We start from the raw sequence: 14,439 nt of genomic DNA, 5'->3' as shown, positions 1-14,439 counted from the left end.
AGTCTATTCCAACTCACAGTGATTCTATATGACAGAGTGGAACTGCCCCATACGGTTTCCAAGGAGTGGCTTGTGGATTCAAACTGCCAGCCTTTTGTTCAGCAGCTAAGCTCTTAACCACCATGCCACCAGGACTCTGAAAAATTGTTAAATGAGAATCTAATTCCCTGTGTAAGCTTTCACTGAGAACCCCATAAAATATTTTTAAAAAAAATAAAAGGGGGGGTGGGGCCAAGATGGCGGACTAGGGAGACGCTACCTCTGATCCCTCTTGCAACAAAGACTCAGAAAAACAAGTGAATCGATCAAGTACATAACAATCTACGAACCCTGAACAACAAACACAGATTTAGAGACGGAAAATGAACAAATACGGGGGGCAGTGATTGTTTTCGGAGCCTGAAGCCAGCGTCCCAGTCAGGTAACCTTTGGCGCCCTATTTAGGGCAGAGCCCAGGGGAGCAGATGGAGCAAACAAGGGGCCCAGCCCAACCCCCTTAACTCACCCCGGGAGGGGGCCCAGCCAGTTCGCGTGGGCGGCGTGACGACGCAGCCGGTGGGAGAAGTCCCTGGGAGGCAGTGACTGGTCTTGGAGCTGGGAGAGCAGTGTCCCAGCCGGGGAAACGTCCCGCCGGGATTTTGACTGGGTGCTGGCACAGCACAAGCACTGAAAGCTACTCCACTCCCCTGAACTAACCCCGCGAGGGGGCCCAGCCAGTCCGCGGAGGCGGCGCGGTGAAGGCTGGTGGGACGAGAAGTCCCCGGGAGGCAGCGACTGATTTTGGAGCCGGGAGTAAAGCGTCCCAGCAGGGGAACCTTCACGCTAGGATTTAGACTGGCAGCAGGTGGCGTCAGAGGGCCAGACCCCCGGGGGCAATCTCCACACAGCCAGCACACATAGGAGACACGCCCCGCGGGAATCTCAGATATAATAGTCATTCCAAGCAAGACAAGCAACTCTGGCTATATTCTGAGGTGTTACTCTCCTATCTCTCTGATCCCTCCCCCACCCTTCCCAGGCGGCTTCATTAACATTGGAAATGCCTGAGCCAGAGGGAGAATGGCTCCGGCTCCGCAGCAGCTTTGCTTCCCCCCCCCCTTTTTTTTTCTTTTGGTCTTTTCCTAACCCACTCTTTCAGCCTGAGAGAAGGAACAACAACAACAAAAAAAAGCCCCAGGGACCAAAAATCCACCCCTAATTGGACTAAAAACACAGAACCAGCTACAGCCAAGCATGTATAATCCAAATCTCAGACTTTCATCCTTACAGGGAACAAGGTAGCAGTTATAACCCAAAGGCAATTCTGATAGGGATCTGACTGCATTTTTTTTAGCAGATTTTTTGGAAAAACTAGTTTCCCAGTGATGGCTCGGAGACAGCAGTCCATATCAAACCACATAAAGAAGCAGACCATGACAGCTTCTACAACCCCCCAAACAAAAGAATCAAAATCTTTCCCAAATGAAGATACAATCCTGGAATTATCAGATACAGAATACAAAAAACTAATTTACAGAATGCTTCAAGACATCACAAATGAAATAAGGCAAAGTGCAGAAAAAGCCAAGGAATACACTGATAAAACTGTTGAAGAACTCAAAAAGATTATTCAAGAACACAGTGGAAAAATTAATAAGTTGCAAGAATCCATAGAGAGACAGCATGTAGAAATCCAAAAGATTAACAATAAAATTACAGAATTAGATAACGCAATAGGAAGTCAGAGGAGCAGACTCGAGCAATTAGAATGCAGACTGGGACATCTGGAGGACCAGGGAATTAACACCAACATAGCTGAAAAAAAATCAGATAAAAGAATTTAAAAAAATGAAGAAACCCTAAGAATTATGTGGGACTCTATCAAGAAGGATAACTTGCGGGTGATTGGAGTTCTAGAACAGGGAGGGAGGACAGAAAACACACAGAAAATAGTTGAAGAACTCCTGACACAAAACTTCCCTGACATCATGAAAGACGAAAGGATATCTATCCAAGATGCTCATCGAACCCCATTTAAGATTGATCCAAAAAGAAAAACACCAAGACATATTATCATCAAACTCGCCAAAACCAAAGATCAACAGAAAATTTTAAAAGCAGCCAGGGAGAAAAGAAAGGTTTCCTTCAAGGGAGAATCAATAAGAATAAGTTCAGACTACTCAGCAGAAACCATGCAGGCAAGAAGGCAATGGGATGACATATACAGAGCACTGAAGGAGGAAAACTGCCAGCCAAGGATCATATACCCAGCAGAACTCTCTCTGAAATATGAAGGCGAAATTAAGATATTTACAGATAAATACAAGTTTAGAGAATTTGCAAAAACCAAACCAAAGCTACAAGAAATACTAAAGGATATTGTTTGGTCAGAACACCAATAATATCAGATACCAGCAAAACACAAGGTCACAAAACAGAACATCCTGATATCAACTCAAATAGGGTAATCACAAAAACAAATTAAGATTAATTAAAAAAAATACTCATAACAGGGAATCACCGAAATCAATGTGTAAAAAAACACAATAATGAAAAAGAGGGACTAAATAAAGGAGGCATTGAACTGCCATATGTAGAGTGATACAAGGCGATATAGAACAATACAAGTTAGGTTTTTACTTAGAAAAATAGGGGTCAATAATAAGGTAACCACAAAGAGGTATAACAACTCCATAACTCAAGATAAAAGCCAAGAAAAACGTAACGACTCAACTAACATAAAGTCAAACACTACGAAAATGAGGATCTCACAATTTAATCAGAAAAACGTCTCAGCACAAAAAAGTATGTGGAAAAATGAAATTGTCAACAACACACATCAAAAGGCATCAAAATGACAACACTAAACACTTATTTATCTATAATTATGCTGAATGTAAATGGACTGAATGCACCAATAAAGAGACACAGAGTCTTGGACTGGATAAAGAAACACGATCCATCTATATGCTGCCTACAAGAGACACACCTTAGACTTAGAGACACAAACAAACTAAAACTCAAAGGATGGAAAAAAATATATCAAGCAAACAATAAGCAAAAAAGAAGAGGATTAGCAATATTAATTTCTGACAAAATAGACTTTAGACTTAAATCCACCACAAAGGATAAAGAAGGACACTACATAATGATAAAAGGGACAATTGATCAGGGAGACATAACCATATTAAATATTTATGCACCCAATGACAGGGCTGCAAGATACATAAATCAAATTTTAACAGCATTGAAAAGTGAGATAGATACCTCCACATATGTAGTAGGAGCTTCAACACACCACTTTCGGAGAAGGACAGGACATACAGTAAGAAGCTCAATAGAGACACGGAAGATCTAATTACAACAATCAACCAACTTGACCTCATTGACTTATACAGAACTCTCCACCCAACTGCTGCAAAATATACTTTTTTTTCTAGTGCACATGGAACATTCTCTAGAATAGACCACATATTAGGTCATAAAACAAACCTTTGCAGAGTCCAAAACATTGAGATATTACAAAGCATCTTCTCAGACCACAAGGCAATAAAACTAGAAATCAATAACAGAAAAACTAGGGAAAAGAAATCAAATACTTGGAAACTGAACAATACCCTCCTGAAAAAAGACTGGGTTATAGAAGACATCAAGGAGGGAATAAGGAAATTCATAGAATGCAACGAGAATGAAAATACTTCCTATCAAAACCTCTGGGACACAGCAAAAGCAGTGCTCAGAGGCCAATTTATATCGACAAAGGCACACATACAAAAAGAAGAAAGAGCCAAAAGCAGAGAACTGTCCCTACAACTTGAACAAATAGAAACTGAGCAACAAAAGCATCCATCAGGCACCAGAAGAAAACAAATAATAAAAATTAGAGCTGAACTAAATGAATTAGAGAACAGAAAAACAATTGAAAGAATTAACAAAGCCAAAAGCTGGTTCTTTGAAAAAATTAACAAAATTGATAAACCATTGGCTAGACTGACTAAAGAAAAACAGGAAACAAATAACCCGAATAAGAAACGAGAAGGACCACACCACAACAGAACCAACTGAAATTAAAAGAATCATACCAGATTATTACGAAAAATTGTACTCTAACAAATTTGCAAACCTAGAAGAAATGGATGAATTCCTGGAAAAACACTACCTACCTAAACTAACACATTCAGAAGTAGAACAACTAAATAGACCCATAAAAAAAGAAGAGATTGAAACGGTAATCAAAAAACTCCCAACAAAAAAAAGACCCGGCCCGAACGGCTTCACTGCAGAGTTCTACCAAACTTTCAGAGAAGAGTTAACACCACTACTACTGAAGGTATTTCAAAGCATAGAAAATGACGGAATACTACCCAACTCATTCTATGAAGCCACCATCTCCCTGATACCAAAACCAGGTAAAGACATTACAAAAAAAGAAAATTACAGACCTATATCCCTCATGAACATAGATGCAAAAATCCTCAACACAATTCTAGCCAATAGAATACAACAACATATCAAAAAAATAATTCACCACGATCAAGTGGGATTTATACCAGGTATGCAAAGCTGGTTTAATATCAGAAAAACCATTAATGTAATTCATCACATAAATAAAACAAAAGACAAAAACCACATGATCTTATCAATTGATGTAGAAAAGGCATTTGACAAAGTCCAACACCCATTTATGATAAAAACCCTCAGCAAAATAGGAATTGAAGGAAAATTCCTCAACATAATAAAGGGCATCTATGCAAAGCCAACAGCCAAAAAAGTGGGAGGCCTCACTCTACCTGATTTCAGAACCTATTATACAGCCACAGTAGTCAAAACAGCCTGGTACTGGTACAACAGGCACATAGACCAATGGAACAGAAGTGAGAACCCAGATATAGATCCATCTACGTATGAGCAGCTGATATTTGACAAAGGACCAGTGTCAGTTAATTGGGGAAATGATAGTCTTTTTAACAAATGGTGCTGGCATAACTGGATATCCATTTGCAAAAGAATGAAACAGGACCCATGCACAAAAACTAACTCCAAGTGGATCAAAGACCTAAACATAAAGACTAAAACGATAAAGATCATGGAAGAAAAAATAGGGACAACTCTAGGAGCCCTAATACAAGGCATAAACAGAATACAAAACATTACCAAAAATGACAAAGAGAAACCCGATAACTGGGAGCTCCTAAAAATCAAACACCTACGCTCATCTAAAGACTTCACCAAAAGAGTAAAAAGACCACCTACAGACTGGGAAAGAATTTTCGGCTATGACATCTCCGACCAGCGCCTGATCTCTAAAATCTACATGATTCTGTCAAAACTCAAACACAAAAAGACAAACAACCCAATCAAGAAGTGCGCAAAGGATATGAACACACACTTCACTAAAGAAGATATTCAGGCAGCTAACAGATAATGAGAAAATGCTCTCGATCATTAGCCATTAGAGAAATGCAAATTAAAACTACGATGAGATTCCATCTCACTCCAACAAGGCTGGCATTAATCCAAAAAACACAAAACCATAAATGTTGGAGAGGCTGCGGAGAGTTTGGAACTCTTATACACTGCTGGTGGGAATGTAAAATGGTACAACCACTTTGGAAATCTATCTGGCGTTATCTTAAACAGTTAGAAATAGAACTACCATACAACCCAGAAATCCCACTCCTCGGAATATACCCTAGAGATACAAGAGCCTTCATACAAACAGATATATGCAAACCCATGTTTATTGCAGCTCTGTTTACAATAGCAAAAAGCTGGAAGCAACCAAGGTGTCCATCAACGGATGAATGGGTAAATAAATTGTGGTATATTCACACAATGGAATACTACGCATCGATAAAGAACAGTGACGAATCTCTGAAACATTTCATAACATGGAGGAACCTGGAAGGCATTATGCTGAGCGAAATGAGTCAGAGGCAAAAGGACAAATATTGTATAAGACCACTATTATAAGATCTTGAGAAATAGTAAAAACTGAGAAGAACAGATACTTTTGTGTTTACGGGGGGGGGGGAGGAAGAGGGTTTTTTATTGATTAATTAGTAGATAAGAACTGCTTTAGGTGAAGGGAAAGACAACACTCAATACGTGGAAGGTCAGCTCAATTGGACAGGACCAAAAGCAAAGAAGTTTCCGGGATAAAATGAATGCTTCAAAGGTCAGAGGAGCACGGGTGCGGGTTTTGGGACCATGGTTTGCAGGGACTTCTAAGTCAATTGGCAAAATAGTTCTATTATGAAAACATTCTGCATCCCACTTTGAAATGTGGCATCTGGGGTCTTAAATGCTAACAAGCGGCCATCTAAGATGCATCAATTGATCTCAGTCCACCTGGAGCAAAGGAGAATGAAGAACACCAAGGTCACAGGACAACTAAGAGCCCAAGAGACAGAACGGGCCACGTGAACCAGAGACCTACATCATCCTGAGACCAGAAGAACTAGTTGGTGCCCGGTCACAATCGATGACTGCCCTGACAGGGAGCACAACAGAGAACCCCTGAGGGAGCAGGAGATCAGTGGGATGCAGACCCCAAATTCTCATAAAAAGACCATACTTAATGGTCTGACTGAGACTAGAGAAATCCTGGCGCCCATGGTCCCCAGACCTTCTGTTGGCACAGGACAGGAACCATCCCCGAAGACAACTCATCAGACATGAAAGGAACTGGACAGTGGGTAGGAGAGAGATGCTGATGAAGAGTGAGGTATTTGTATCAGGTGGACACTTGAGATTGTGTTGGCATCTCATGTCTGGAGGGGGGATGGGAGGATAGAGAGAGAGGGAAGCTGGCAAAATTGTCAGGAAAGGAGAGACTGGAAGGGCTGACTCATTAGGGGGAGAGCAAGTGGGAGTACGGAGTAAGATGTATGTAAACTTATATGTGACAGACTGACTTGTAAACGTTCACTTGAAGCTCAATAAAAGTTAATAAAAAAATAATAATAATAAAAAATAAATAAAAGCAGAGGAAGATGGACTCCATCTCCCCTCCAGTTGAATCTGGCCTGGACTTATGATTTGTTTTGAGCAACAAAACATGGTGGAAGAAAAGCTGTGCCTGTTCTTGGCCTGCCCATTAAAAGCCTAGCAATTGCCACTTTCACCTTCTTGAAAGCCAGGTGCCATGTAAAGAAGTTCAGGCTAGACTCTCTAATGATGAGAACTAGGTATTCAGAGAAACAGATGCAAACCAAGCCTTGTTTACGTTTAGTGTGTAGGTTCTGGTGGCCTTCCCTGACTCCAATAGCATTGCCTCTGGGGAGCAGACGGGCCCCCTGTCTACCAGTACTGGGGCAAGGTTAGCCCGCTGACTCTGCTGGAAGGATCACCCTGCTACTACCAGCTGCTGTGAGGTGGAGGCTGGGTTGCCCCACCCCAAGTTCTCCTGGTGACACTGCCACAAAAAGATCACTACTTCTGTGGGTATGAGACAAGGGATGTATTTTCCACCCCTGCCTCTGCTGGCAGCACTACTGTTGGTGGAAGAGGCCTAGATGGCCCATGTGAGGTAGGATACAGACTGGCCCCAGAGCTCTGCTGATGCTGCAACTGTAGTCAGATCAGAATCCTGCTGTTATTGGCCACAGGTCTCCCCTTTAAGTCCCTGCTGGACTTACCAGTTCTTGGTTCTCTGGCCAGAGACAGCAGGCATTTCCTTTCATTTCCTTCTTTTTTTTTTTTTTAAATCTATGCCTGTTGATGTTTCCAGGTCGCAGACTGCAAGGCTTTCCTGTCTGGGATACATGGAGGATACAAAGGAAACAGTGGGAGCTCATTGTGGTATTGTTCTTCAGATCCTGAGGTTCCTAGCCAATCCACCTTCTCCTTTAAACCTTCCAAAGTCCTTATTGTCTGCTGAATTATTTCCAGGTTATATAATTGTTTTAGAGGTAACGAGCCGGGAAAAGGGGGTTTATAATATCTTGTGCTTCAGTCGGAATACAATATACTTTTAAATAAATTGATAAACTGTTTTCCAAAGGGATTACATATTTTTGCATTCCTACAAGCAGTGCATGACAGCTAGTTCCTTGACATACTCACTAACCCCAGTATAGTCATTAGATTAGTTTAGTTACTAGCATAGAATTAGACATTCTAAAAGCTAAGCAGTGGAATCACAGAATCCCATTGTATTTCATATTTATGTGTCCTTTTTTTTTTAATGACTGACAGGGGAATACTGGAGGTGCAGTGGTTAAAGTACCTGGCTGCCAGATGAAAGGTGGGCAGTTCAAACTCGTCAGCTGCTCCACGAGAGAAAAAGATGCGACAGTCAGCTTCTGTAAAGATTTACAGCCTAGGAAACCCTATGGGACAGCTCCACTCTCTCCTACAGGGTAGTTATGAATTGGAATCGTCTTGACAATGATAGGTGGGAATGGCTAACAACGTAGAGCATCTTTTCAAGAGCTTATTTCCCATCCATATGTATTCTTTGGCTAAATAGGTTTTTAAAATATCATTGTCATAATTAATACTTTTGAAATATGCTTATTTAATCAATTTTTTCTAATACTTGCATAATTGGAAGTACTGGACTGCCACAAGAGACTATGTCATACCAGGAACAGAAATCCCAACGTTGCTTATTTTTGGAAGCACCTTCCAACACCTCTCCTCCATTGAATCTTCTCAGACTGCAGGGGTCCAGTTGTTTTTTGTCTTACCTTTACTGATTGGTCACTGTTTTAGTTCTCAAAACACTGAAGTTTCATGGCTGCCATCTTCTTTCCTCCACCAAAGTATAAACCCATTGTAAGAAGATATTATGTCTTACACTTTTCTGAGTTTTCCCACAGTGTTTAGTGCAATCTTAAACACACTGTGGTCCCTTTTTCTTTCTTTCTTTTTATTGTGCTTTAGGAGATTTTACAGAGGAAATAAATTTGTCTCTAAACAATTTATATAGAAATCGTTCTGTGACGTGGTTGCAATCCCGACAATGTCTTGTAGGCCCTTTTTAAGTTCCCAGGAGAGAATCAGGGATACGAGTGAAAGGGTAAGAATGTTGCTAGCGAACGGGAAAGTGAAGTGAATAAGTACTAGGAATGCAGCTTCCCAATCACCCCCTCCATACTGGAACAACTTAAGTAGTAGCAGGAACCCTTGTTAAAGATAGGATATGAACTCTGCAAGATTTAAATCCCCAGAGATTCCTAGAAGAGTTTAGAAAGTCACATGTTACACAAAGCCCTGTAACTAATGAGAGCAAATTACAAAGTTGGATAAGAAAGTTCTCTTCTCCCTCTAATGAGGAGAAAGGAAATCCCCTATCGTCTCTTAACCAGAACCAAACCTCTAGAGCTGAGGAACCTCAAGCCCTGATGATAAACAGACAATATCTTTAAACTGGGAGGGGGAAAGTTTCTAAACCATTGTCATTTAGTAGGTATGGAGGAATGATCACAGCACACATGGCCCAGCCTCACAGCTCAAGTCACAAAAATCTAGAACCATAGAAATGTGAAGCTTGCATGAGCTCTGGACCCTCTTCCTCACTTCCCAACTAGGGAAACTCAGGACTAGAATGTGCAGGGACTTTCTCAAAGCCACCGAAGTAGGGGTGATACAGAGAAGAATTCAGACTCTTAGATCAGTTCTTTTCATACTATTTCAATCTCTGTCTCTTTTGAGTAGAGAAAAAAAGAAGCATGATTCCAAAAATGTGAAGACTGTTTTTTGGAAAAATATTACTGTGGCGCTGAACGGGCTTTGGAACACTGATAAAGTACAAAAGGTAGGAAACTATTCTGAACAGGTTGGCTGCCCTTTCCTTATAATTAATTGCCACTATAAAAAGAAAGAATCCTCAGGATAAAATTACATATTTTCTCAGAAATCATCATTTCTCTTTGACTTTGGAAAGAATATGTAATTCTTTTGTGAGTGAATCTTAATTTGTATTTCCTAATTATGATTATTCACATGTAATAAGGTATGGATGCAGTGAGAGAAAGAAGGTAACTGGAAAAGAGAAAGGGTTGATAGGAAATGAAAAATATTAGGGTAGGGGTACTTGACCATAAAGAATTAGGATCTTTTCAGGTCTAAGAGGCCAAAAGAATCAAATGGGACCTATAAGGTAGCATTCACTGGGTTGTGGGTTATTTACGTAACATTAGTAATTTAGACTACTTTCCTACTGATTCCTCTGATTCTTTGTAACCAGCTAGAGTCTGCTATGAGACTGCATTCGTTTAGCCCCAACCAAACTTAGAGCAGAAGATCTTTTCATCTCCATGCTCACAAACCACACCCTGTACTACACTGAATAACCAAGTGAAACAGAAACGATTTTTAGAATAAGCACTATTTTTGATTATTGGCCTATCCATCCAAAGTTCATTGAACATTATTACCTTTTTTAAAATTCTCTATATTACCACCCTGGGAAATACAGAAATATATGATTCATAATCTTCCTTAAGGAAGAAGTTTAGACAAGTAGAAAGTACAATTAAAGTCAAAACAATTTGGTTTTAGTTGCAAATATGTGGCTTCCTAGAAACAATGATATTATATGTAAAATAATCACAGCTGCCCTACAAACTTCAGGTTGTTCTCTGCACTTCATCGTATGCCAAAAGGAGTAAAATCAATAAAAATGTGAAAGAATTTGGCAATACATAGAGTTTATAAAATGCTAATTACTAAATGTGTTGGCGTGAGGGCAGGAAAAGCAACGGCTCAATATGATTCAAGGCAGAGGGAACGTGTTAAATGTAAGGACAGGGAACATGTTGTAGAATTCAGAGGAGGGCGACATTAAACCTAATGTAGATTTATTACAGGATTCAGAGAGTGACTAAGTAGCATTTATTGGGATGCTTATCTCAGCAATGAAGAAATAGTAAAAATCTCAAGTGTCACCTGCACTATACTTGTGTAAAAGGGCTGTTTACCAATGCCATCATATACCCTAACTGATCACTATTAATCCTAAGGGTCCTGAGGTATCCTAGCTTTCTTCTTTTCTGCTCCTCAGATTAGGGGTAAGGGTGCATATTATTCACTTTCCTTTACCATTTCAGAATCTAAATGCCTGTTCCAGGGGAGATAATTTCATCCGGCTTCACTAATGATTATAATCCATTGTCCAGACTAGATCCCAAAATTACTAGGAAATAAACTTTCAACTTTCACTCAGTAGATATTTCAGAACCATGTATTTTTTTGGATATTGCTCTTTCTAATCCTAACTCGGTCTATTACCCTATCAAGAGTTTTTTTAGGGTTCAGAATCTGAACCAAACCTGACTGTCCGAGTGCACCTGAATCTCCTTCACCTAGATTTAATTTGGGGTGTTTTTCTTTTGTTGTATTACCAGCCAACACAAATCTTTTTAGAAATTGGCCATAGAATCCTTTCTGGCACTTAGTAGACAATTGGTAATATGTTGCTGAGAAAATGAAGAAATTAACGAAGGGAAACACATCACCTACATAAACACGGTGCTTTGCTAAACTAAATGAAAAATCAATCGGTAATTGGAATTCTTGAATGATTCGTCTTATTAACACCAAAATTCCTATTTACTGATATCCAAGAATAATGGAGAGTTGATGGTTTATTTGCTGTTTCTTTCAGATTGAAGACCTTCAAACTATGCAAATCAACCAGACAAGAGTGAAGGAATTCATCCTCATTGGCTTTTCTCTTTACCCAGATGTACAGATATTACTATTTGTCGTCTTCTTTTGCCTCTACTTTCTCACCATCCTGGGTAATCTGACCATCATGGGTCTAACCTGGGTGGACAGAGCCCTCCACACCCCTATGTACATCTTCCTGAGTGCACTCTCCTTTTCTGAGACTTGCTACACTTTGGGCATCATCCCCAAAATGCTGGCAGATCTACTGGCCAAGAACAGAAGCATCTCGGTCATAGGTTGTGGCTTACAGATGTATTTCTTCTTAGGACTTGGGGGCACTAACTGCATCATCCTAACTTTAATGGGGTATGATCACTTTCTGGCCATCTGCAACCCTCTCAGGTATCCACTGCTTATGACCCACATCCTATGTGGGGAACTTGTGGCCTCCGCTTGGGCTGGAGGCTTCTTTGTATCTCTGATAGAGACAGCATTGATATTCAGAGACTTTTTCTGCAGTCCCAACCTTGTCAAACACTTCTTCTGCCATATGCGTGCAGTGGTGAGATTGTCCTGCTTAGACAGCAACCTCACAGAATTTATGGTAACATTGATCTCAGTATTGGGTTTGCTGGGTACTTTCCTATTCATTACCCTCACTTATGTCTTCATACTTTCCACTGTCCTAAGGATCCCTTCAGCTGAGGGCAAGCAAAAGGCATTTTCCACCTGTGTCTCCCACCTCACAGTGGTGATAATCCATTTTGGTTTTGCATCTATTGTTTACTTGAAGCCAGAGGGTTCGTGGGGAGATGACACACTCATAGCTGTCCCTTACACTGTTATTACTCCTTTCCTCGGCCCCCTCATTTTCAGCCTCAGGAATAAGGACATGAAGAATGCTTTTAGAAAGGTGGTGGGAAAGATAATAACCTAGAATAAATGATCTTGCATTACTGTTGCTGGTTTAAGGCATTATTGAATGTCTGCAGAAGGCAGAGGGACATTTACCCTGTGACCTCTGGAGGAACCTGTATCACTTCCTCTTTTCCAGAGTTTAAGATATGAGGAACATTTTACAAACTTTGGATCCTAAACCATAACAGATATCTCCTTAACTTGTTAAGAAATTTGTTTAATCCATCCCTTTTCTACTATCAGAGGAAGCATATCCCTACAGATACTAGGCTCTGGCAATCCATTGCTGGCTGTCCTGGACAAGTTATGGTGTGTACAAAGAAAAATACTGATTAAATTATCTAAACATATAAAGGATGAGGAATTTGTGTAGGCAAGATTATGACACACTGGATTGCAATTCGTAGACGTAAGGCATTTCTGACAAGGAAGGCACCGTGCATTAGCCACCCTGCATATATTGTGTAAGATGTGTTTTTAAGTTTCTGTGAAATCTAAGTATTTTTAAGAACACACCATTCATGACTGTGGCCTTCCAATGACTATCAGATACTAAGTTTTGAGTATAAGGGATATGTTAAGACAGATCGAAATGAGTAAACAGGACATTAGAACCTACACCTTCCATGCCTAGGAAAATCCATGAGTGAAGGCTGGAAATAAGCACCGCTTTCTGTAAAATGAAGATGCTTAAAAGCCAATGTTGAAGAATTATGCCATGGTATTTTATTAATATTTGCCAGAGAGGAGTGTTTAGGAATAATCTGGGCAGAGCACACCGTGATTAAGGCAGGAAATGAGATAAACACATTAACAATTCTTTATATCCTCAGCAAAAATGTAGAAATACTCTGAAGGTTATATCATAGAAAAGCAGTGTGTGATCTTAACGAAAATCCAGATATATAAGCCTGGCAAAGTTCTTGAATCCTTTTCTCAGTTTCATTGTTAATCAACAGTGTGAACTCTCACAAAGGACATGAATTTCACAGTGGGGTTTTGTTGCATATAAAATTCATATGAAAAGTGTTGGAGTTTCTGAACTCCATTATTTATAGGACTGTTATGAAAATAAATAAGAAATGTATGAAAATTATTATGCATATCAGCTGGTTACCCTTACTGTCTTAGTTATCTAGTGCTGCTATAACAGAAATACCACAAGTGGATGGCTTTAACAAAGACAAATTTTTTCTCTCACAGTCTAGTAGGCTATAGTCCAAATTCAGGGCATCAGCTCCAGGGGACCACTTTCTTTCTTTGTTGGCTCTGAAGGCAGATTCCTTGTCATCAGTCTTGCCCTGGTTGAGGAGCTCCTCAGGTGCAGGGACACCAGGTCCAAAGGATGCGCTCTGCTCCCAATGCTACTTTCTTGGTGGTATGAGGTCCTCAACTCTCTGCTTGCTTGCTTTCCTTTCCTTTTTATCTCTTGAGGATATAATTCAATCCATGGCATTCCACCCTTTGTTGTTGTTGTTGTTTAGTGCCGTTGAGTCGGTTCCGACTCATAGAGACCCTATGCACAACAGAACGAAACACTGCCCGGTCCTGCACTGTTTTTACAATTGTTGTTATGTTTGAGCTCATTGCTACAGCCACCGTGTCAATCCACTCGTTGAGGGCCTTCCTCTTTTCCACTGACTCTGTACTTTGCCAAGCATGATGTTCCTCTCCAGGAAGTGATCCCTGCTGACAACATGTCCAAAGTATGTAAGACACAGTCTCGCCATCCTTGCTTCTAAGGAGCACTCTGGTTGTGCTTATTCTAAGACAGATTTGTTCCTTCTTTTGGAAGTCCATGGTACATTCGAAAGTCTTCACCAACACCACAACTCAAAGGCGTCAATTCTTCGGTCTTCCTTATTCATTTTCCAGCTTTCAGATGCATATGATGCAATTGAAAACACCGTGGCTTGGGTCAGG

The 14,439-nt window shown here is 40.3% G+C and overlaps 1 protein-coding gene across 1 annotated transcript; it reads left to right on the top strand.

Moving 5' to 3' along the window:
• The first annotated feature begins 11,584 nt into the window (after window positions 1-11,584).
• LOC126071511 (olfactory receptor 10X1-like) lies at window positions 11,585-12,535 on the top strand. The gene has a single exon (XM_049875697.1). The coding sequence runs from the start codon at window positions 11,612-11,614 to the stop codon at window positions 12,533-12,535; it is 924 nt and encodes a 307-aa protein (XP_049731654.1). The 5' UTR covers window positions 11,585-11,611.
• The last annotated feature ends 1,904 nt before the right edge of the window (window positions 12,536-14,439 follow it).

This window comes from Elephas maximus, chromosome 3 (genome assembly GCF_024166365.1).
Source record: "Elephas maximus indicus isolate mEleMax1 chromosome 3, mEleMax1 primary haplotype, whole genome shotgun sequence".
Taxonomy (NCBI): Eukaryota; Metazoa; Chordata; class Mammalia; order Proboscidea; family Elephantidae; genus Elephas; species Elephas maximus.
The sequence above is the reverse complement of the archived record's forward strand: the minus strand, read 5'-3'. Positions and strand labels throughout refer to the sequence as shown.